This window comes from Poromitra crassiceps, assembly GCF_964638095.1.
Source record: "Poromitra crassiceps genome assembly, chromosome: 13".
Classification (NCBI taxonomy): Eukaryota; Metazoa; Chordata; class Actinopteri; order Beryciformes; family Melamphaidae; genus Poromitra; species Poromitra crassiceps.
Genome location: NC_139644.1, coordinates 6,246,614 through 6,270,765, shown reverse-complemented (window position 1 = coordinate 6,270,765; position 24,152 = coordinate 6,246,614). Strand labels below are relative to the sequence as shown.

The window sequence follows — 24,152 nt, the reverse complement described above, 5'->3', positions numbered from 1 at the left end:
TTACGAGCTTGCTGGTCGTGAGGTCACAGTGACCTTGACCTTTGACCACCAAAATGTAATCAGTTCATCTTTCAGTCCAAGTGGACGTTTGAGGCAAATCAGATGAAATTCCGTCAAGGCGTTCCTGAGATATCACGTTAACGAGCGGCCGTGAGGTCAGTGACGTTGAACTTTGACCACCAAAATATAATCAGTTCATCCTTGAGTCTAAGTTGACATTTGAGACAAATTTGATGAAATTCCATCAAGGCATTCATCAGATATCGCGTTAACAAACATCGGACGTACGTACGTACAGACAACCCGAATCCATAATGCCTCCGGCCTGGCTATCGCCGGTGGAGGCATAATAAAAAGGTGCACCATAGCATATTCTTAATTTGACAGTGCACGGGCAGGAGTAGGAGTTCATAGTTCTAGTTCCAGACCAGGTAAACAAATTAATTTTGAATTAAGCTACATTTCTGCAAAATTAGGCTTTTTGTTAGTGACAGCCCTAGTACCGTAGTTATAAGACCTCAACAGCAACTGCAATTAAAAAGAAAACAAACCCTGGAAATCAGATTCTAGAATGCTCCTCAGTACCAGAGATGTTCTAGAGGCAGAACACGTGAAATAAAACAATCCTAAGTGTGTTCCAGTCTCAGATACTAAGGTTAAGTTATACATCACATACTCAGCGTGGTGCATGATTTCTCATCATAGACCAGACACACATCTTAGGAATATATTCATGTTTGTATTACTACACCAGTAGGGACTGGAAGTCTGAGTTATTCCACGCATTTGTTTCTTCACGTATCAACCCGCCTCCTTTTCTCCCTCTGTCTCCCACGTTTAAAAACACACATTTGCGTTTTGTATAATTGTACAGATGACAGGTCAAAAAGATGTATATCATGTGGGTATTCCTTTTTGGTGAAGTCCTCCTTTAACCCATTGATACCTGATGCAGCATTTGCGTGTATATCCCTCATTTGTGTGTGTATCCCTTTAAGACCGCGAACCGCGTGACAAGGTTCACGGTCTTAAAGGGATACACACACAAATGCTGTATGAGGTATCAATGGGTTAACAGGTCATTTGTTGGCTCTCCAACCCAGCAGCCACCACACCTGGTTTCTTACCCTATGAGTCCCACCAGCCACCACACCTGGTTTCTTACCCTATGAGTCCCAGCAGCCACCACACCTGGTTTCTTACCCTATGAGTCCCAGCAGCCACCACACCTGGTTTCTTACCCTATGAGTCCGGCAGCGTTGGCCACCACTCCATCAGAGTGGTCATCATCCTCCGCTATGTGGTGGATGAAGGACAGGATGAACTCTACCCGAGGCTGGACCAGCATCACGTCGGCTAGAGGAGGAGAGAGAGAGATGGAGAAGGGAAGAGGGGAGAGGAGGGTCAATGGATGGAGCAAGTGAAAGGAAGAGGGGAAAAGAGGAGAGAGAGCGAAGGAGGAAGAGGAAGACAGAAGAGGCAAAAGAGGAAGGTAAAGAAATACAAATGACAACAAAAAAAATGGTACGTTTTCAAACTGCAGAACGCCTTCGCTTGAAGGCAAATAAAAATAAAAAAAGTATTTGCAGTTTTGACAGGTGGTGCAACATTTCTAGCCATCAGGTTAAGACTAAATGTACTAAATGCTTCTGAGACATTGATTCCATCAGTGGAAACATTGACTAAATGGATAAGACAATAGAGAGAGATGGCGAGTGGAAATAACAGCACAATCCCCCCCCCCCCCCCCCCGAGTTTTTTATCCCATTTTATCCCCCATTAGTGCTCATTTGATTTCTCAATCCTGGTTGCTACTCCATCCTCTGCCGATCTGGGGAGAGCCGAGACTGGCTCCATGCTTCCTCCGAGACATGGGCAGTTAGCCAGCCGCTTCTTTTCACCTGACAGAGGAAGCTTCACCGGTAGGACATAGCACGTGGGAGGTTCACGCTATTCCAACCAGTTCCCCCCCCTCTGAACAGGCGCCCTTAACGACCAGAGGAGGAACCACATTAGCAACCAGGATATTGCATGTTTTGGTGAAGGGGGTTCCTGAAGGAAACCCCCGGGAGGCACGGGGAGAACATGCAAACTCCACACAGAAAGACCCTTTTGCCAACCCCACCCGGGCGGTGGGCACTCGAGGAAATGCGGACGGGCACGCACTCCTTCAGCGTTCACATCGTCCCGGGTGGGAATCGAACCCACAACCTTCGAGCTGTGAGGCGATAGTGCTTACCACTGCACCACCGTACCTCCCGTAACAGTACAATTTTAAATGGATTTCAGAGTAGAGGAACTAGGGTAGGGTTTGTGGGGCCTTGCAAAACCAGGAGGGCGGAGCGGCCGCCCTGCAGCCCGGAGCCTCCTGGGTGAAACAGACCCGCTTCACTCTGCGACGTCATAAAATCCACACTGCCTGGACTCACGGCAGGCGGAGGAACTGACGTCGCTACTGTGTGTGTGTGTGTGTGTGTGTGTGTGTGTGTATGAATCACTTCATCCTTGACTTCAAGTGGACGTTTGAGCCAAATTTGAAGCAATTCCATGAAGGCGTTCCTGAGATACGGCGTCAACAAACCTCGGACGGACAACCCGAAAACATAATGTGCCTCCGGCCACAGCTTCCGCCGGCAGAGACATCAAAACGATCATTGCATTGTGATGATATCATATCAGCCACGCCTCGTCAGTGTGTGGTCCATGCTGATCAGGCTGTGTGTGTGTGTGTGTGTGTGAGTATCTTACGGTGAACGTTCTCCTGGTCTCCCTTCAGGCCCTGGATGATCCCAGTGTAAGCCTCTAGACAGCCCTCCCTCAGCTCATTCAGATAGTCCACCATGTCATAGTCCGACTGCAACACACACACACACACACACACACACGCTTTATGATACTTGTGCAGACATTACATCAATTCACTTAACATTGAGCAAAATAAAATATAGATGAAGAATTCTGTGACAAAGTAATGTGCAGCAACAAAACAGGGTCAGACTACAACAAAAGAACCTTTCAGCTTTTCACAGAGGACATTTTAAGATGTTGCCATCAGACAGTAGGAATGTGTATATTGTGTATCAAACATACTGTGAAATAAGCATATTGCCCCATCCCCATTTCACAGTAGTCATGATTTTTGGCTAACTTCAAAGAACATTTCCTGTCTGTTTTCAAGTTGTTTCTCCCTTTTATCATTTTTCATAAATTCTCCAGGCCTGGAAAACACTATTTTAAAACTCTGACTTCCCAAGTTTTCCAGGAGTGTGAGAACTCCCGAGTGAAGGTCAAGACAAGGTGAGGCAAATCATCTTCAAAATATAAATATAAAAAAATATATATATATATAAAGCGTATTTGTGTTTGAGGTCTCAGATAATGTGGTAGGGTTATACATCACGTGTTCAGCGTGGTGCATGATTTATCATCACAGACCATAGACAGATCTTAAGAGTGACTGTGTTGCAGAATGTGTTGCAGAATGTGTTGCACACGTGAATCACTTCCAAGTCATTTTGCTCAGTTCTTATGTGGGGCAAAGGGTTTAAAGGTTGGTTGTTAGGTTTTGTGGGTGCTGGAGTCCATCTGGAAAAAAGTGATTCTTGGCAGGGGAGTCAAGTTAATTCCGGACACCAGGCGTGTTAGTGTGTGGATATTTCTCACCTCATCAAACTGACGATGTGAGGCCTGTTACTCTGTGTGTGTGTGTGTGTGTGTGTGTGTGTGTGTGTGTGTGTGTGTTTTCTGTTACCTTGTCGACCTGGGCCTGGGACGCCTGCTGGAGGGTGTCCAGGACGATCTCCAGGTATTTCTTGAACTCTCCTCCGATGGCCAGAGCGATGTCACCGAACGCAGACAAGATCTGAGGCTTCACAGACCGGTGCACGTTCTCATTCTACACAGACACAGACAGACACACACACACACACACACACACACACACACACACACACGAGAATACAGAAAGAGGGCAGGATAAGTCATATGGATGGGCACGGGTACTCAATTTGGACGTCAGTATTCGTTAAACGGTTCAACGTATAAAATACTTTTTTTTGCTTTGTAAAAAAACATAATGTACATAATAAATATGAACCTAAATATACATATACATATAATATATAAAAGTTTAAATTTTTGGACAGGACTGCTAGCAAAAAGCAAAAATGATAGATCTGCATACGCATCGTTACAGGATCTAACATTCACAAATTTCAAATTGCACTTGTTTTCTGTTGATGGCCAAGTATTAGTTACTATATTCTTACAGGCCTATAGCCGATAAAACTAACTGTTTAGCATTAACCAAACGTTGGTTCCGCTTGCATTTTCAGTCGGACTTGGGTGTTAATTTCAGACCATAATCTTACATTAGATTTTTTGCAAGTACGGTACTACAATTACTCAAATATTGAAATGACTTAACATGCCATCCTAATAAGAACGAGGAGGGGAGGACAGACCAGGGTTTGCAGAAAGCAGACGAGGGGAGCACAAAATGAGGGAACAGAGTATGGAGTGAAGAAGTGATGAGAGGGTTTGTGGGGCCTTGCAAAACCAGGAGGGCGGAGCGGCCGCCCTGCAGCCCGGAGCCTCCTGGGTGAAACAGACCCGCTTCACTCTGCGACGTCATAAAATCCACACTGCCTGGACTCACGGCAGGCGGAGGAACTGACGTCGCTACTGTGTGTGTGCGTGTGCGTGTGTGTGTGTGTGTGTGTGTGTGTATGTGTGTGTGCGTGTGCGATTTATGAAAGACTGAGTACAAGAGTAAATCATCTCTGAAAACCCGGGTTGAGCGAGTTTATGAATCAAGTTTTTTGTGTGTAGGTCAGTGTTAAGCTTGGGCTGATATTTGGTAATACTTTGACATTTCGCGATAATTGATATTTCCTGCGGTATTGAATAATTATTAAAAATAGGGGTGCACCGATCGATCGGCAAGCAATCTGTATCGGGCGATTTTGACCTCAAATATGCGATCGGCTGATTGCCGATATTTCGGCTGATTGCAGATATTTTTTTATATACGGTATATATATATTTTTTAATATAAAAAAAAGCCCCATCACTAATCAGGCTTTCCAAAGATATAAAATACAATGCCAATTGGTATTATTAAAGGGGAGAAATAATCGACCGAAATAACCTTTCCAAACTTTTTTTGAGGAGTTTATATATCGGTGATCGGTCGATGATCGGTTGGGCAGATATTTCCCATAGGCGATCAGCAATCGGTGATCGGTGGCAAAAAACGTGATCGGTGCACCCTTAATTAAAAACATTGACATTTCGTAGAACGATGAGTAACAGACGGGTTTGGAGGAAGGAGACGAGGGAAGGACAGGAGGAAGGAGACGAGGGAAGGACAGAATAAGGGAACAAAGTATAGAATGAAGAAGTGATGAGTGAAGAATGGCGAGACGGCAAGAGAACAGGCTCAGTGGTTAGCAGCGTCACCTCACAGCGAGGTGGTCACCTCACAGCGAGGTGGTCACCTCACAGCGAGGTCGTAGGTTTGAATCTCCACCGCGGGTCCTTTCTGTGTGGAGTTTGCACGTTCTCCCCGTTTGTGTGGGCTTCCTCCCACAGTCTAAAGACATGCCGAGTTTGTAATCGCAATCTCCATTCTCTACTACTCCATCCTCTGCCAATGATATGACATGACAGCTGCCAGTCAAACTTCACGGAGAGGTGACAATTCCAAGCAGGCAACACAAGAGTCCTTCTCACCCCCAGGTTCTCCAGAAGAAGCTGCATGATCTCATCACAGTAAGGCAGGATGTTGGACATCAGCGCTCTGCACAGGTCACACACCAGACCCACTGCTGCAAGACACACCTGCAACACACACACAACTTTACAGTCAGAGTGAGTGTGTGTGTGTGTGTGTGTGTGTGTGTGTGTGTGTGTGTGTGTGTGTGTGTGAGGCAGTCAAGTTGAAACCTTTTCTAGATCTACCGTCTACTCCACGCCTCGCGGTGAAAACAACCTACATTCAAAGTGTGGATAGTAGAAGACTGAAAGTTGAGTGTGTTCCCCACCTGATATTCAGCATAGTTCTTGAGTCCAATACCCAAGAAAGGCTTGAAGGCATCCATATATTTCTGGAAGTCACCCCCCAGCACTGAGAAGAGAAAAACACATAGAAACAAACAGCTGTATTTAGTGCTTCTCTTCTTTCAGCTGATCTCTACTACAGAGACTGTGGAAACAGACAGCAGCAGCTCTTGTTTTGCAGTCCATGTCTCAACTGTCTCAAAGCTACATCCTTCATGGAGGAGGGACATTTCATCAGGGATCATGTCTTGACCTGCAATACAACTTTTTAAATGTTTTGATTCAACTCTGGACAACGGCCCTGGTTACGCCTCCAGAACCACCTCAGAACGGGAGGGAAGATACCTGCAGCCATGTGTTGGTGAACTACAATGACCATCATACATGTGTTGGTGAACTACAATGACCATCATACATGTGTTGGTGAACTACAATGACCATCATTCTTTGCCCGTCTGACAGCACCTTTGTTCAGTTTTTGTCACTTCTGTTGTTCTCAGAGAGGCCATGTTTGGAACGCAGCCCACATGATGTGTTGACGGAAGACATTTTAAATGTGCTGTATGTTGCACTTGCTTCTCTAAAGTAGAGTCAGTTGGGAATATAATAATTAGCTGATGTTGCAGACAGTGGCAGGTTTACAATGTTAGCCAATAGCCACATAAGCTTAATCTAGAGCGAGATTTTAGTGCTGGGGGGAAATTTGAGATACTGGACTCACTAAATGCCAAATTAACAAATTTAAAAATACAATTTCATGTTTATAGACATTTTCTCCTTTTTAGCATTGGCGTGGAAAACATCATTTTAAAGTTCCCTGACTTTTCCCAAGTTTGCCAGGAGTGTGGGTACCCGAGGAGAATCAGCTTAAGTGTGTGATATATAAAGTGTATGTATGTGTGTGTGTGTACCTTCCACCAGTGTGGAGACGGCCATGAGTGCGTCCTCCTGCACGCCTCCGGAGCCGGCGGTGCTCTGGAACATGCGGAGCAGCGAGGCCATGACCACGTCAGAGATCTGCAGGGCGTCCTGATGCTGCACCTTGCGAAGCACGTTCTGCAGGATGAGCAGTGCAACGGGTTAGCTAGCTGCTGGGTCCAGACCTAACGCTTATTGCTGCACCTTGCAGGGCACGTTCTGCAGGGTGAGCAGTGCAACAGGTTAGCTAGCTGCTGGGTCCAGACCTAACACTTATTGCTGCACCTTGCAGGGCACGTTCTGCAGGGTGAGCAGTGCAACAGGTTAGCTAGCTGCTGGGTCCAGACCTAACACTTATTGCTGCACCTTGCAGGGCACGTTCTGCAGGGTGAGCAGTGCAACAGGTTAGCTAGCTGCTGGGTCCAGACCTAACGCTTATTGCTGCACCTTGCAGGGCACGTTCTGCAGGATGAGCAGTGCAACAGGTTAGCTAGCAGGTTCCTGCAGGATGAGCAGTGCAACGGGTTAGCTAGCCGGTGGGTCCAACCACTTTGAACAGGTTAGCTAGCGGCTGGGTCCCAACACTTTGAACAGGTTAGTTAGCCGCTATTCCAAACGCTTTATTTTTACAGCACTCAACAGATGTGTGTGGGAGTTGCTGGTAATGGCTGCTGTTGCCAAGCGACTACTCTTATTCATGCACTTCTGTTAAAAGCTGAAATATTTTTGACATTGAATGAACAGCCACCCAAGAAAATGTGTTTTAGTTACATTTTGGGGAAGGTGATAAACTAAGCTGGTGTTCAAAACTTGCACTTTTTCCATTGGTGAACTTTTCAAAGTATAAGATTTAATATTGTCAAGCACTTAAAAGTGTGTTGGTGAACTACAATACAAACAACTACATGTTTGGAACGTAGCCCACATGATGTGTTGACGGAAGCCATTTTAAATGTGCTGTATGTTGCACTTGCTTCTCTAAAGTAGACAGTCAGTTGGGAATATAATAATGAGCTGATGTCGCAGTAGCAGGTTTACAATGTTAGCCACATTAGCTTAATCTAGAGCGCGATTTCAATGCTGGGGGGAAATTTGAGATACTGGGCTCACTAAATGCCAAATTAACAAGTTTAAAAATACAATTTCATGTTTATAGACATTTTCTCCATTTTAGCATTTTCCATAAGTTGGCGTGGAAATTAAACACCATTTTAAAATTCCCTGACTTTTCCCAAGTTTGCCAGGAGAGTGGGAACTGACAGCAACCCTAAACAAACTGAGGATAATCAGCTTAAGTGTGTGATATATAAAGTGTATTTGAGTGAAGGTCTCAGATAATGTGGTAGGGTTATACATCACATGTTCAGCGTGGTGCATGATTTATCATCACAGACCAGACACACATCTTAGAGTGACTGTGTCGATGCACAATGTGTTGAAGTGTTGTTGATGTGAGTTTTGGAGATTTGGGTCCTTATAAGGAACAAGGGGACATTTAAAGGTTAGTGTTTGAGGGTGCTGGGTCACTATGTCTGCAGTTAGGTTAAGCTGTGGTACATTTGGGGTAAGAGACAACATAATTAAACAACTCCTCCCATCTAAGCATTGTCCATTTTGTTTCCGGACCTTCTTGGAACAGTTACCAGGATGTTGGTGAACAGGCACACAGCCTGAACAGTACAGGCAGATACAGTACAGTGTGTGTTCTCACCTGTAGAGTGGCACACAGTAGCGACTGCAGGTCGTTGAACTGGATTCTGTCTGAGGTGCTCTGGATGTGAGACTGAGGACAGACAGGAAATGACATCATTAAACAGGAAATACAACGATCAATAGCAGCAGATGTCGACTGGGTGGAGAACCGGATCGCTTCTGTATGAAATTCTGCTAATTTTGGAGAGAGCTCTCCACCGAAAAACTATCATTTATTTTGCATATAATCTCTCACACATATCTGAAAACTGTAAGCTGTTTTGCAGGCATTCATTTAGTGATGTCATTCATGTACAAATGACATGACTGGTCCACAACTCAACTCTCAATAACTGTCAAAACTAAATGAATGCCTGCAAAACAGTTTACAGTGTTCACATGTGTGAAGTTATGTGCAAACTAAATCAGCACTTTTTTTCCAGTGGTGTCCCTTAACGTGTTTCAGTGGTGTCCCTTAACTCATTCACCGCCAGTTTAGGACTGCCAATATTTAGCACAGGCCAAAGATTTTCATAATTGTTGGTCATCTTTCAAGACCCACAGTAAATTATCTATTAGCACCAGAGTGATTTGCAATACCTCAAAATGAAGATGTACGTCTCTGGGTTCACCAGGAGAAAAAAAAAGTGAGCTTTTAGCATGTTCTGTACTCTACTTATAGCCATTTATATACACCCTGTTTTCTCCCAAAAGGTCTCTCTGAGAAAAGAAATTGCAGAAAATGGCATTTATGTACACAGCACACAATATCAGGCAGAACTCGCTCTCAATTCTTTTATTTTGAACTGTATTGACATCAGACATGTAAATATTATTCATTATGACACAAATGACAAAAAAAAAAATATATATATATATATATGAAGTGCTTTTTTTACATTCAACAATACAGTTTGCTCAGTGTGAGTGAGTGTACAGACAGACACACAGACAGACAGACACACACACAGACACAGACACAGACACACACACACAGAGAGAGAGAGTTCTCTCCACAGCTGCTGCTAGATCGCACCTCCTTCCCCCTCCTTCCCCATCAGCGTTTTGCCTCCTCTGCTGCTCGTTTCCCTCCTCTCGCTGGGACGAATGCTGCGACAGGAACGGGTCCGCGGCTTGGCTTTGGGACCAGGCGCTGCTGGAACCGGATCGATCATGTTCGTCACGGGTTTGACTAGGCAATCCAGGTTCGCCCTGCAGCAAGGCTGGCACATAGGAACGGGGTCCAGGGACCAGGATCGATCATGTTGGTCACGGGTTTGACTACCGCGGTTTCGATGTCCGCTGCTCTGCAGCAAGTCGATCAGCTCTGCAGCGCGGCGAGGGGGCATTTCAATGGCGTTTCTCCTCTGCAACAAGGAAGCGCGTTTCTCCTCCTTTCCACCTTCTTCCTAATTTCAAACAACAGCTGCGGTATGTGTTTGATAACCTGCTGTCGGCTTGACTTTGAGGTTAGGGACCCGAAACTATGTCACAGGCTGGGTAAGTGTTTCAACTATGCGCTGCACTCATAAAAACAAAAACACGTCAAACACGTCATTGGCGGGGAGGGCTATTTCTGATAACACGTCATTGGCGGTGAATGAGTTAACGTGTTTCATGGCTGACAGCAAAAGACTTTCAATTCAATTAATTCAGAATGCCAATATAAACCCCAGAATAAACTACAACTCAACTGCTGCACCACTACATCTAAAATGTTGAGCCAAAGTATTTTGGCAGACACTGACATCACAATGACTAGTTTTACTAGCAAATTCGAGTTGAGGTGAATAATGTTAAAACTGTCATATAAAAATATATATAAAAAGTGTATTTGAGTGAAGGTCTCAGATAATGTGGTAGGGTTATACATCACATGTTCAGCGTGGTGCATGTTTATCATCACAGACCAGACACATCTTGTTGTGGACCAGTGATGTCATTCATGCACAAATTAAATCACTGGTCCACAACCTGACTCAAATCAACTCTTAATAACTAAATTAATGCGTGTAAAACTGATATACTAATACTGATTTTGTAATGATACAAAGCTGGTTGAAAATCAGCGGAATGTTCCTTTGACTCCATGCCTCTATGCTTCCATCCTCTCTCTCACCTCCATCTGTAAGACCTGCTGCAGTCGCTCCATGATGACCAGGGTGGTTTTCTGGACAGCAGGGTAGCAGTCCTTGGCGCTGTTCTTGACAATCTCCATCAGAGCCTCGTAGGCGGCTGAGCGCAGGTTATTCTGGTGGCCGTCGGGCCTGGACAACACGAGACGCGGAATATTACAACAATTACAGATCAAACAAATACAGAGGCGTCGCCTCTCGATGCCCAAATAGGTCCCATGACAGCAATTATTGTGATTTGAAAAACATTCATCAAAGCATTTCAAAATGTTAAACTCAGGCCATGTCCACACGGAGACGGAAGCTATCTTTTTTTTTTTCGTTTCAGAAAAGTTTTCCATAAACATGGAAACGTTTCAAGAAATGTGTGTATCCACATGAAACCACTGAAACCGCTGTAGAATAACAGAGAATAAGACAATCTCGTCAATAATGGCATACAACCTCTAGGGGCGCACAGTCTATAATGTGTATCTCACTGTAGCAGCAGCTTAAACCCTTGGCTTTGCGGGGAGGTTTGCCATGTCGATGAATAAAATGATGAAACCTACAGTATACAGGCAAATGCAGAGCTGTTCAGCAGGGCTGATGGTCTCCCTGTAGCCTACAATATAGAACGTTAACTATCGGTGACATTCCTGATATCATCCACTTCCATGATCTTTAGACATGTTGCAAACACATCCCAGCGTATTGGCCGCTCCTGCACATCACAGCACAGGCTAAATGATGCAACATAAATATACATTATATAAACTCATGGCATAAATGTGTTTTTATTGGAAAAAGTCGCGTCAAGTAAGCTAAAGTCTTGTTGAAGTGGACACGAGCGGATATCACAGACATCACAGTGCAACCGCGTGTTCCTCAAACCTCTCACTTCCCTATTCACGTTGTATTTACGAGGGCTATATATAGGGCAAGAGAGTATGTTGGTTACACTCAGGGTTTAGATTTCACTTCATTTCATTTTGTCCAATATTAAAATATTCCAGAATTGCATGTTGTATTAAAAATAAATATAATTTCTATCTAACACGTTAAGCCTGATTTTGTTTGTGTTATTGTAAAAATGTAGCCGCCGCTAAGCCTTCTGGGAAATATCCGATGAAGGGAGGGGAGGGGTGGATGGGTAGAGTCAGCTGTGTGGAGCCCTGAGGATGTTGTAGGCTACACGCTGTTCTCCGTGTCCACTTGTTGCTGACGGTGGTAATAGAGGAGCATTATATTTTGCTGCAAGATCCCCACTGCTGTAGCACGAACGTTACTGCCATGATTGTTATTGTTGCTGGTGGAGAGAGGTGGGGCTATGGCGTCATCGTTTCAGGAAAGATGCGTATGGGTTGTAAACACGGAAATGCAAGGGTGGCGTCTTCAGATTTAATCACTCTGGGACCCGTTTTGAAAAATTAGCGTATACGGCCAGAACGTATAGTCCCAGAACGCGGTTCCATCTGGACGAAACGGCTATATGACAAAAAACTTTAGCGGATACACCTAAAGTCGTCTCCGTGTGGACATGGCCTCAGTGTAGAAGTTTCTTCTACTAGACTAGCAGAATTTTGATCATTTTACAGAAATAATCTGAGCAACAATTCCATTTGGAAAATCAAAAAGGAATGTGCAAATGTTACACAATATAACTCTACTCTCTACTGCATAGCTACATGTGTCTTCATTTAACCAAGTCATAGTGCAACAATTTATTTGATTAGAATTAAGACAGAGAAGAAAGAAAAAAATCTAATGACATCAAGCCCCAACAGCAATAGATGTAATCTGGTACAAAGCAATAGCTTCCTGCATGTTCAAGCATTCAACCACCCTTCTCAAGGTTCTTCTGACTATATATAGAATTATATACAGAGCCCATTTGACACTGCACCTTGACATGATGTGTGGAGTGGTAAGTGTTTGTATAACCAGATTAACCACGTGTACTCATTCAAAGTGATTGTATAACCAGATTAACCACGTGTACTCATTCAATTTGGCAAAGAAATCATTGCGATTCAGAATGAAAATAGACTCCTTTACAACGTTCCAACAGCAGCTGGTGATTTTAATATTTTCCTCTGTTGCCTAGCGAGTCAAACATTGCTGCACTTTTTTATTTTCCTGTGTCTGAGCTGGTTTGTTTTGTCTTGTTTGGGTACTGTTCTATAAAAAAATTGAAAATAAAACAGCAGTGTTCAGGCCGTCGAATAATTTACATCCTTTTCTTTCTTTGAGTTTCTGCCAAGCACTTTGAGTGTAGGAACTCTTAAGCAGAGACAAGTTGAGGCGAATAATCCTAAAACGTATCAAGTGTATTTGTGTTTGAGGTCTCAGATAATGTGGTAGGGTTATGCATCACATATTCAGCGTGGTGCATGATTTATCATCACAGACCAGACACACATCTTAAGGGTGATTGTGTCCATGGTGCACCAGGTGCTCCTGGTGTGAGTTTTCATATTTAGAAGTGAGGAAGTAAGTAAAGCCCAATTTATGCTTTGTCTGCAGACACTTTTGAAACGTTCGCCGACAGAAATGAGGACTTGACTCGACACTTTCAAGTGTCGGCGAGCAGTGTCTGCTACCTAGGGAAATGTCTAGTGTCGCTGACTATGTCATAGTATTGCGCAAGTCTGATTGGCTATATAGACGGCACGCGCTTTACTTCCTTGTTTTGGTTTTCGATCGATTGAAATGAATGAACGTGTATCAGCCTGTCCTTGATGTATGACTTCATGAAAATCACAAAGAACATCATGACCAATTTCCCAGAGAGAGGAGGTGAGTTGTGTGGTTGTGTGTTGTTTATATGCGGCTGCAGCCAAGTACGTTACATCTTGCCTCCGAGGTGGTTTCACTGTGCATTCTATAAAAAAAATTGAAAATAAAATATCGAAGAAAATAAAATATTGCTGCACCTTGTCAAACAAGGTTCCTCGTTACACACTATAACCATGAAGTCCCTCCCTTCAACAGGAAACAGCCTCACACAGGAAGTCCCTCCCTTCAACAGGAAACAGCCTCACACAAGAAGTCCCTCCCTTCAACAGGAAACAGCCTCACACAAGAAGTCCCTCCCTTCAACAGGAAACAGCCTCACACAAGAAGTTCCTCCCTTCAACAGGAAACAGCCTCACACAGGAAGTCCCTCCCTTCAACAGGAAACAGCCTCACACAAGAAGTCCCTCCCTTCAACAGGAAACAGCCTCACACAGGAAGTCCCTCCCTTTAACAGGAAACAGCCTCACACAAGAAGACCCTCCCTTCAACAGGAAACAGCCTCACACAGGAAGTCCCTCCCTTTAACAGGAAACAGCCTCACACAAGAAGTCCCTCCCTTTAACAGGAAACAGCCTCACACAGGAAGTCCCTCCCTTTAACAGGAAACAGCCTCACACAAGAAGACCCTCCCTTCAACAGGAAACAGCCTCACACAGGAAGTTCCTCCCTTCAACAGGAAACAGCCTCACACAAGAAGTCCCTCCCTTCAACAGGAAACAGCCTCACACAAGAAGTCCCTCCCTTCAACAGGAAACAGCCTCACACAGGAAGTTCCTCCCTTCAACAGGAAACAGCCTCACACAAGAAGTCCCTCCCTTCAACAGGAAACAGCCTCACACAGGAAGTTCCTCCCTTCAACAGGAAACAGCCTCACACAGGAAGTTCCTCCCTTCAACAGGAAACAGCCTCACACAAGAAGTCCCTCCCTTCAACAGGAAACAGCCTCACACAGGAAGTTCCTCCCTTCAACAGGAAACAGCCTCACACAGGAAGTTCCTCCCTTCAACAGGAAACAGCCTCACACAAGAAGTCCCTCCCTTCAACAGGAAACAGCCTCACACAAGAAGTCCCTCCCTTCAACAGGAAACAGCCTCACACAGGAAGTCCCTCCCTTCAACAGGAAACAGCCTCACACAAGAAGTCCCTCCCTTCAACAGGAAACAGCCTCACACAAGAAGTCCCTCCCTTCAACAGGAAACAGCCTCACACAAGAAGTCCCTCCCTTCAACAGGAAACAGCCTCACACAGGAAGTCCCTCCCTTCAACAGGAAACAGCCTCACACAAGAAGTCCCTCCCTTCAACAGGAAACAGCCTCACACAAGAAGTCCCTCCCTTCAACAGGAAACAGCCTCACACAGGAAGTCCCTCCCTTCAACAGGAAACAGCCTCACACAAGAAGTCCCTCCCTTCAACAGGAAACAGCCTCACACAGGAAGTCCCTCCCTTCAACAGGAAACAGCCTCACACACCACTGTGAGTGAGAGTGTGTATGATACAGAGATATACAGACGTCTTGTCACAATACAGAACCAGTACCAATACTTTTAGTCTTTGTTTGTTTTGAGCCATTGATTTTTGAAGTAGTAACAGAAAGTACCAATTGTGTTCCATTTTGTCGACAGCACAAGTTCTGGAAAAGCCAAATACCATGATTTGATACCATTATAATACTGAATGTTTTGAATATTAGCACTAGGGGTGTCAAAAATAATCGATTATAAGATGCATCGCGATGCGGACGTGCACAATTCTGCATCGATTAACAAATATCAAAAATCGATTATAAAAAATAATAATAATAATAATAATTATAATCAAATAAAATAGAATGTAAGTACATGCAGTTGTATATTTTAATTATGGATCATAATACAATGCAATTCCAAATGCACTTTTATTTTAAAAGTAGCCACACAGTGAGAAAAAAGAAAGTGAGAAAAAATAAATCATGTATTGCGGAAAAAGTGATGCATCGATTTAAGATGCATCGTGATGCATCGTTTAATCGAATCGAACACAGATGAATCGTAATCGAATCGAATCGTGAGGCCAGTGAAGATTCACAGCCCTAGTGCGTACGCATCTTAAAGCGTGTGTGTGACAGAGTGCGTTTTCTCATCCACCTGTCTGTGGTCTCCAGGAGTTTCTGGACGATGATTTCGAAGGAGGAGGAGAGGCAGTAGGTGCTGGGCTCCTCCTGGTCCTCTGCTGCGTCTGTCGCCTCGTAGGCAGCCTCCGCCAGGCTGGAGAACGCCTGGGAGGAGAGAGACAGAGAGGAGAGACATGACTTCCATGAGAGAGACATAGGAGAGACATGACTTCCATGAGAGAGACATAGGAGAGACATGACTTCCATGAGAGAGACAGAGGAGAGACATGACTTCCATGAGAGAGACAAAGAGGAGAGACATGACTTCCATGAGAGAGACAGAGGAGAGACATGACTTCCATGAAAAAGACAGAGGAGAGACATGACTTCCATGAGAGAGACAAGAGAGGAGAGACATGACTTCCATGAGAGAGACAGAGAGGAGAGACATGACTTCCATGAGAGAGACGGAGGAGAGACATGACTTCCATGAGAGAGACAGAGGAGAGACATGACTTCCATGAGAGAGACAGAGGAGAGACATGACTTCCATGAGAGACAAGAGAGAGACATGACTTCCATGAGAGAGACAAGAGAGGAGAGACATGACTTCCATGAGAGACAAGAGAGGAGAGACATGACTTCAATGAGAGAGACATGACTTCCATGAGAGAGACAGAGGAGAGACATGACTTCAATGAGAGACAGAGAGGAGAGACATGACTTCCATGAGAGAGACAGAGAGGAGAGACATGATTTCCATGAGAGAGACAGAGATTCCATGAGAGAGACAGAGAGGAGAGACATGACTTCCATGAGAGAGACAGAGACATGACTTCCATGAGAGAGACAGAGAGGAGAGACATGACTTCCATGAGACAGAGAGGAGAGACATGACTTCCATGAGACAGAGAGGAGACATGACTTCCATGAGAGAGACAGGAGACATGACTTCCATCAGAGAGACAGAGAGGAGACATGACTTCCATGAGAGAGACAGAGGAGAGACATGACTTCCATGAGAGAGACAGAGGAGAGAGACATGACTTCCATGAGAGAGACAGAGGAGAGACATGACTTCCATGAGAGAGACAGAGGAGAGACATGACTTCCATGAGAGAGACAGAGAGGAGAGACATGACTTCCATGAGACAGAGGAGAGACATGACTTCCATGAGAGAGACAGGAGACATGACTTCCATGAGAGAGACAGAGAGGAGAGACATGACTTCAATGAGAGAGACAGAGAGGAGAGACATGCCTTCCATGAGAGAGACAGAGAGGAGACATGACTTCCATGAGAGAGACAGAGGAGAGACATGACTTTCATGAGAGAGACAGAGGAGAGACATGCCTTCCATGAGACACAGAGAGGAGAGACATGACTTCCATGAGAGAGACAGAGAGGAGAGACATGACTTCCATGAGAGAGACAAAGAGGAGAGACATGACTTCCATGAGAGAGACAGAGAGGAGAGACATGACTTCCATGAGAGACAGAGAGGAGAGACATGACTTCCATAACTTCTGTTTGTTCTGATGCAGCTCTGGGCTTCTATCTGAAGGACCGGGAACATGCAACATCCACCACCAACACACCACTCCCCTTCCCCCCCCATGGCTCACTAAATTAATTCCATAATTATTCAGAGAACTTACAGAATAATTTCCATCCTTTATTCCTGTATTCCTTATTATTATTATTTATTCCTTATATCCTGTATTTGTGTTTGAGGTCTCAGATAATGTGGTAGGGTTATGCATCACATATTCAGCGTGGTGCATGATTTATCATCACAGACCAGACACACATCTTAAGGGTGATTGTGTCCATGGTGCACCAGGTGCTCCTGGTGTGACTTTTCATATTTAGAAGTGAGGAAGTAATGATCTCATTATCGCCATAACCTGATTATTCCCAGCCAATCGGATTATTAGTGTACATCTACAATCGCTCAGTGGGTCTCCAGCTATGTATAACAATGTGAAGATACAACCTTTTATTATTCCAGACTCTACATGAATCCCAAATCATTCAAAACCTGAAAATAATCATTGATCTTACCCAGCAGACGTTGGAGGCCACCCTGGGCTCTGCCCCCAGCCCCTCTATCAGACACTGCAGCAGTGGAGCCAGGTAAACCTCATTGATGGCCGCCTCTGGCAGCAGCTCACAGATCCTCCCCACGGTCCAGGCTGTGGTGTCCCTCACCACCACACTGGGGTCCTTCATTAACTCTATCAGGGTGGGCATAGCCTGGGGAGGGAGGTCAGACATTTAGCTGAGGTCAAGAACAGATTAAGCTTCAATTCATAGATCACCAATGATACAAGCAACCAGTGGTGAGGAGTGCACTACTACTACAGCACAGTGGTGAGGAGTGCACTACTGCTACAGCACAGTGGTGAGGAGTGCACTACTGCTACAGCACAGTGGTGAGGAGTGCACTACTACTACAGCACAGTGGTGAGGAGTGCACTACTACTACAGCACAGTGGTGAGGAGTGCACTACTGCTACAGCACAGTGGTGAGGAGTGCACTACTACTACAGCACAGTGGTGAGGAGTGCACTACTGCTACAGCACAGTGGTGAGGAGTGCACTACTGCTACAGCACAGTGGTGAGGAGTGCACTACTGCTACAGCACAGTGGTGAGGAGTGCACTACTGCTACAGCACAGTGGTGAGGAGTGCACTACTACTACAGCACAGTGGTGAGGAGTGCACTACTGCTACAGCACAGTGGTGAGGAGTGCACTACTACTACAGCACAGTGGTGAGGAGTGCACTACTGCTACAGCACAGTGGTGAGGAGTGCACTACTGCTACAGCACAGTGGTGAGGAGTGCACTACTGCTACAGCACAGTGGTGAGGAGTGCACTACTACTACAGCACAGTGGTGAGGAGTGCACTACTACTACAGCACAGCGGTGAGGAGTGCACTACTGCTACAGCACAGTGGTGAGGAGTGCACTACTGCTACAGCACAGCGGTGAGGAGTGCACTACTACTACAGCACAGTGGTGAGGAGTGCACTACTGCTACAGCACAGTGGTGAGGAGTGCACTACTACTACAGCACAGTGGTGAGGAGTGCACTACTGCTACAGCACAGTGGTGAGGAGTGCACTACTACTACAGCACAGCGGTGAGGAGTGCACTACTGCTACAGCACAGTGGTGAGGAGTGCACTACTGCCACAGCACAGTGGTGAGGAGTGCACTACTGCCACAGCACAGTGGTGAGGAGTGCACTACTGCCACAGCACAGTGGTGAGGAGTGCACTACTGCCACAGCACAGTGGTGAGGAGTGCACTACTGCCACAGCACAGTGGTGAGGAGTGCACTACTGCCACAGCACAGTGGTGAGGAGTGCACTACTGCTACAGCAGAGAGCACACGACTAAAGATGCCAGTGCAGCCGCTTCCAAAAGTGACACGTGTCCGTCTGTCTGTGCCGTGCGCACGAGATGTCGACTAGGCCCCTCCCCCTGGCTCTACTAGGCCCCTCCCCCTGGCTCTACAAGGAAGCTAGAGTACAGAAAGAAAGCGGCTCAAAGCCGGTGAAACACGCACACATGCACAGTGCCAGAGCGGGAGTAGGGTCCGACCTGCGCAAACCTGCACGGCTTACTTCAACACCTGGGTGTGATTATGTAGAGAGGTCAATTATGCAAGAGCCAGGGGAGAAAAGGTATTGAAATTGTTTAACGATACCCAGCCTGAACAAATATAATATTAGAACGTTTTCATAGAACACCCAACGGTTATGCAGGTAGGGAAAGTTGACTGGAGGGGGCTTTTCAATGTTAAACATTCCGTTTGACTCACCTGTATGACGAGGGGTTTGAGCTGGTTCGTTTGACTCACCTGTATGACGAGGGGTTTGAGCTGGTTCGTTTGACTCACCTGTATGACGAGGGGTTTGAGCTGGTTCGTTTGACTCACCTGTATGACGAGGGGTTTGAGCTGGTTTGACTCACCTGTATGACGAGGGGTTTGAGCTGGTTTGACTCACCTGTATGACGAGGGGTTTGAGCTGGTTTGACTCACCTGTATGACGAGGGGTTTGAGCTGGTTTGACTCACCTGTATGACGAGGAATTTGAGCTGGTTTGACTCACCTGTATGACGAGGGGTTTGAGCTGGTTTGACTCACCTGTATGACGAGGGGTTTGAGCTGGTTTGACTCACCTGTATGACGAGGGGTTTGAGATGGTTCGTTTGACTCACCTGTATGACGAGGGGTTTGAGCTGGTTGAGTTCGGGCCCCTCCAGGATGGAGCCGAAGGCCATGACGGAGGCGTCCCGGTAGCGCCAGTCGGGGTGCTTGATGTGCTCTTTGATGAAGGGCAGGACGTGTGGGACCACGTCGTCCTCACAGCAGGTGGCCAGCAGCATCAAACACACGCCGGCCGCCTTGCACGGGTTCCAGTCATCGTCATCGTCATTCTCGTCCTGCGAGAGAGAGGGAGGAGAGAGGGAGAGAGAGGAGACAAGCAGCAGAGAGGAGAGAGAGGGAGGAGAGGAGACAAGCAGCAGAGAGGAGAGAGAGGGAGGAGAGGAGACAAGCAGCAGAGAGGAGAGGAGACAAGCAGCAGAGAGGGAGGAGAGGAGACAAGCAGCAGAGACGGAGGAGAGGAGACAAGCAGCAGAGAGGGAGGAGACAAGCAGCAGAGAGGGAGGAGAGGAGACAAGCAGCAGAGACAGAGAGGGAGGAGAAGAGACAAGCAGCAGAGAGGGAGGAGAGGAGACAAGCAGCAGAGAGGGAGGAGAGGAGAGAGGGAGGAGAGGAGACAAGCAGCAGAGAGGGAGGAGAGGAGACAAGCAGCAGAGAGGGAGGAGAGGAGAGAGGGAGGAGAGGAGACAAGCAGCAGAGAGGGAGGAGAGGAGACAAGCAGCAGAGAGGGAGGAGAGGAGACAAGCAGCAGAGAGAGAGGAGAGGAGACAAGCAGCAGAGAGAGAGGAGAGGAGACAAGCAGCAGAGAGGGAGGAGAGGAGACAAGCAGCAGAGAGGGAGGAGAGGAGACAAGCAGCAGAGACGGAGGAGAGGAGACAAGCAGCAGAGAGAGAGGAGAGGAGACAAGCAGCAGAGAGGGAGGAGAGGAGACAAGCAGCAGAGAGGGAGGAGAGGAGACAAGCAGCAGAGAGGGAGGAGAGGAGACAAGCAGCAGAGAGGGAGGAGAGGAGACAAGCAGCAGAGAGGGAGGAGAGGAGACAAGCAGCAGAGAGAGAGGAGAGGAGACAAGCAGCAGAGAGGGAGGAGAGGAGACAAGCAGCAGAGAGAGAGGAGAGGAGACAAGCAGCAGAGAGGGAAGAGAGGAGACAAGCAGCAGAGAGGGAGGAGAGGAGACAAGCAGAAGAGAGGGAGGAGAGGAGACAAGCAGCAGAGAGGGAGGAGAGGAGACAAGCAGCAGAGAGGGAGGAGAGGAGACAAGCAGCAGAGACAGAGGAGAGGAGACAAGCAGCAGAGACGGAGGAGAGGAGACAAGCAGCAGAGAGGGAGGAGAGGAGACAAGCAGCAGAGAGGGAGGAGAGGAGACAAGCAGCCGAGAGGGAGGAGAGGAGACAAGCAGCAGAGAGGGAGGAGAGGAGACAAGCAGCAGAGACGGAGGAGAGGAGACAAGCAGCAGAGAGAGAGGAGAGGAGACAAGCAGCAGAGAGGGAGGAGAGGAGACAAGCAGCAGAGAGGGAGGAGAGGAGACAAGCAGCAGAGAGGGAGGAGAGGAGACAAGCAGCAGGTTAGAGGGAGGAGAGGAGACAAGCAGCAGAGAGGGAGGAGAGGAGACAAGCAGCAGAGAGGGAGGAGAGGAGACAAGCAGCAGAGAGAGAGGAGAGGAGACAAGCAGCAGAGAGGGAGGAGAGGAGACAAGCAGCGGAGACAGAGGAGAGGAGACAAGCAGCAGGGAGAGAGGAGAGGAGACAAGCAGCAGAGAGGGAGGAGAGGAGACAAGCAGCAGAGAGGGAGGAGAGGAGACAAGCAGCAGAGAGGGAGGAGAGGAGACAAGCAGCAGAGACAGAGGAGAGGAGACAAGCAGCAGAGAGAGAGGAGAGGAGACAAGCAGCAGAGAGGGAGGAGAGGAGACAAGCAGCAGAGAGGGAGGAGAGGAGACAAGCAGCAGAGAGGGAGGAGAGGAGACAAGCAGCAGAGAGGGAGGAGAGGAGACAAGCAGCAGAGACAGAGGAGAGGAGACAAGCAGCAGAGACGGAGGAGAGGAGACAAGCAGCAGAGAGGGAGGAGAGGAGACAAGCAGCAGAGAGGGAGGAGAGGAGACAAGCAGCAGAGAGGGAGGAGAGGAGACAAGCAGCAGAGACGGAGGAGAGGAGACAAGCAGCAGGTTAGACTCTGAGCAAATAGACTTTTTGGCACTTCATGCTTTATTTGACAGACAGTAAGAGAGAGATGGGGAGCTATGGGGGAGAGAGAGGCCGCAAATGACCCCAAGCCTTAATGGAACCCGGGTCAGTGCACTGGACTGAGCCTTAAATGGTGCACAGTGCACACTGCCCCTTTAGTATTTTATTTGGAGAACACTTTACAGTAGGGTGAGGCAATAAGTCAATATTATAGTTTATCCTCTATCAAAAATAATCATGTTGAAATGAGTTACAGCCATCTGCAAATGTTGATTCAATTATCACAAAATGAGATGTGAAACAGATGAGGGATTATTATACTTCATATTACCATGCAGTTTAATACAAACATAAGCTTGACTATTTAACTTAAGACAAGAACAGGTGAATAATGAAAACCCCGTCTGTAAAATACAGTTAATACAGTACTGGTTTAATAGAGAAAACCACGTGAAATATATTCAACTGAAGAGAGAACCGAAAAGAGACGGGAAAAACGAGAAAAAGCAGAGAAGAAGAAAAGATGAAGTAGAGTCAGAGCACATGGTCACACTGTCCTACCTGTTTGGTGAGGGTCTGTGTGAGGATAGGAACCAGGTACTGCAAGGCCCCTTTGGCATAGAATTTACTGGTATGCTCCGGGGGGCGTCCCTGTTCCGAAGCCTGCCATTGGACGAGGGCAGAAAGGGACAGACCACATGCACAATCACAGGGGTGTTTTTTTTAAACAATCATGCTGATAATTAAATCACACTTAATGAAGGGGAAAACAGGGTGCTCAGCACTTCCAGTGAAGGCTGGTGGAGAGACCAAGGCCCAATCCCAATTATTTTCTTAACCCTCAAGCTCAACCCTCAATCTTAGTAGCCCTCAAAACTAAGTGTTAAGGGCTATCTTGCGACTTTAAAATGGGACAGCCCTTAAAGGCAGATACGTCTTCAGACTGTGGGGGGCAGCAATATGCCAAAGCTCCGTCCAGTCTGTCAATTCAAAAGGAGAGGAAAAAAGCATCCCTACAAATATTTCCTTGATAATATAGATGTAGAAATTACGATAACCAATGTATTATCTTAGTTTAAATGTCATTTTATGGATTTCCGTTTTGGAGCCTAACACATTTGTTGTTGCTAACTATCGATAGTCAGTAGCCGTGCTGGTCAAGCCATATTATTATTATTATATTATAACATTGTTAACGTTGTTACGAAATGCCATAATTCTCGGTGGTAATGTCGTTGAGTTGTTTTTATCAAGATACAGCCTACGTGTAATGCTACGCACCACAAAACAAGTGGGGGCTAGAATGACCGTGCTTTCCGACGTGAGGGCTGGCTTGACTGCAGTTAAACACTGCAGTCAAGCCAGCCCTCACGTCGGAAAGCACGGTCATTCTAGCCCCCACTCGTTAGCAACAACAATTGTTGTTAGGATTCCAAAACGGAAATCCATAAAATGACATTAAACTAAGCTAATACAATGGTTATCGTAATTTTTACATCGCTATTAACAAGGAAATACTTAACTTTGTAGGGCTCCTTTTTTCCTCCTTCGCCGCCATCTTCCATCTGAATGGATCTAGCTGATGACACGCAAGGGATTCTGGGATCGCACTCACCGCCAAGGGTGGTCCTGGAAAATCTTAAAACTGAGGGCCGTAAAGCCCTCAAACTCGACCCTTAATTTAACACAGTGAGAATCGGGACAGCACTAGCACTTCGCGGGAGTGCGCATTTTTGAGACTGAGGGTTAAGATTGAGGGTTAAGATAGGAATTGGGATTGGGCCCAAGTGTGTTCAGAGTGAAGCTCATTTTCCAAACACGCTCTCGGCACACTTTCACAAATTGCAGAGAGACGCGCACCTCAGAGGCTTCAATGGCCAGGTCCATCTCCTCGTCACAGACGTTGGACCAAAACTCGATTCCCTGTAACGCCACCTCGTCGATGTCACTCTTCATGGCTTCTATAGTGATCTGGAGTCACAGAGGACGACAGGAGAGAGGAGAGAGAGGGAGGGAGCAGGAGAGAAAAGGCAGAAAAAGGACAAAGGAATGGAGGGATGAAGTGGACGAAGGGAGAGGATAAAGGATAAAAGGAGACCAGATGAGAAACATTTAATAAAAT

The 24,152-nt window shown here is 46.4% G+C and overlaps 1 protein-coding gene across 1 annotated transcript in view; it reads right to left on the bottom strand.

The window, feature by feature from the left end:
- kpnb1 (karyopherin (importin) beta 1) overlaps window positions 1-24,152 on the bottom strand; it is a 41,226-nt gene that overhangs the window by 5,630 nt on the left and 11,444 nt on the right. Inside the window, exons 8-20 of the mRNA XM_083649135.1 lie at window positions 23,891-24,001; window positions 22,592-22,693; window positions 19,907-20,131; window positions 17,739-17,930; window positions 15,708-15,838; window positions 10,790-10,937; window positions 8,690-8,761; window positions 6,972-7,116; window positions 6,045-6,127; window positions 5,734-5,841; window positions 3,752-3,895; window positions 2,749-2,854; window positions 1,242-1,356 (exon numbers count right to left, since the gene is read on the bottom strand). Coding sequence (XP_083505261.1) covers window positions 1,242-1,356; window positions 2,749-2,854; window positions 3,752-3,895; window positions 5,734-5,841; window positions 6,045-6,127; window positions 6,972-7,116; window positions 8,690-8,761; window positions 10,790-10,937; window positions 15,708-15,838; window positions 17,739-17,930; window positions 19,907-20,131; window positions 22,592-22,693; window positions 23,891-24,001 — 1,682 coding nt within the window. The remainder of the gene's footprint in view (window positions 1-1,241; window positions 1,357-2,748; window positions 2,855-3,751; window positions 3,896-5,733; window positions 5,842-6,044; window positions 6,128-6,971; window positions 7,117-8,689; window positions 8,762-10,789; window positions 10,938-15,707; window positions 15,839-17,738; window positions 17,931-19,906; window positions 20,132-22,591; window positions 22,694-23,890; window positions 24,002-24,152) is intronic.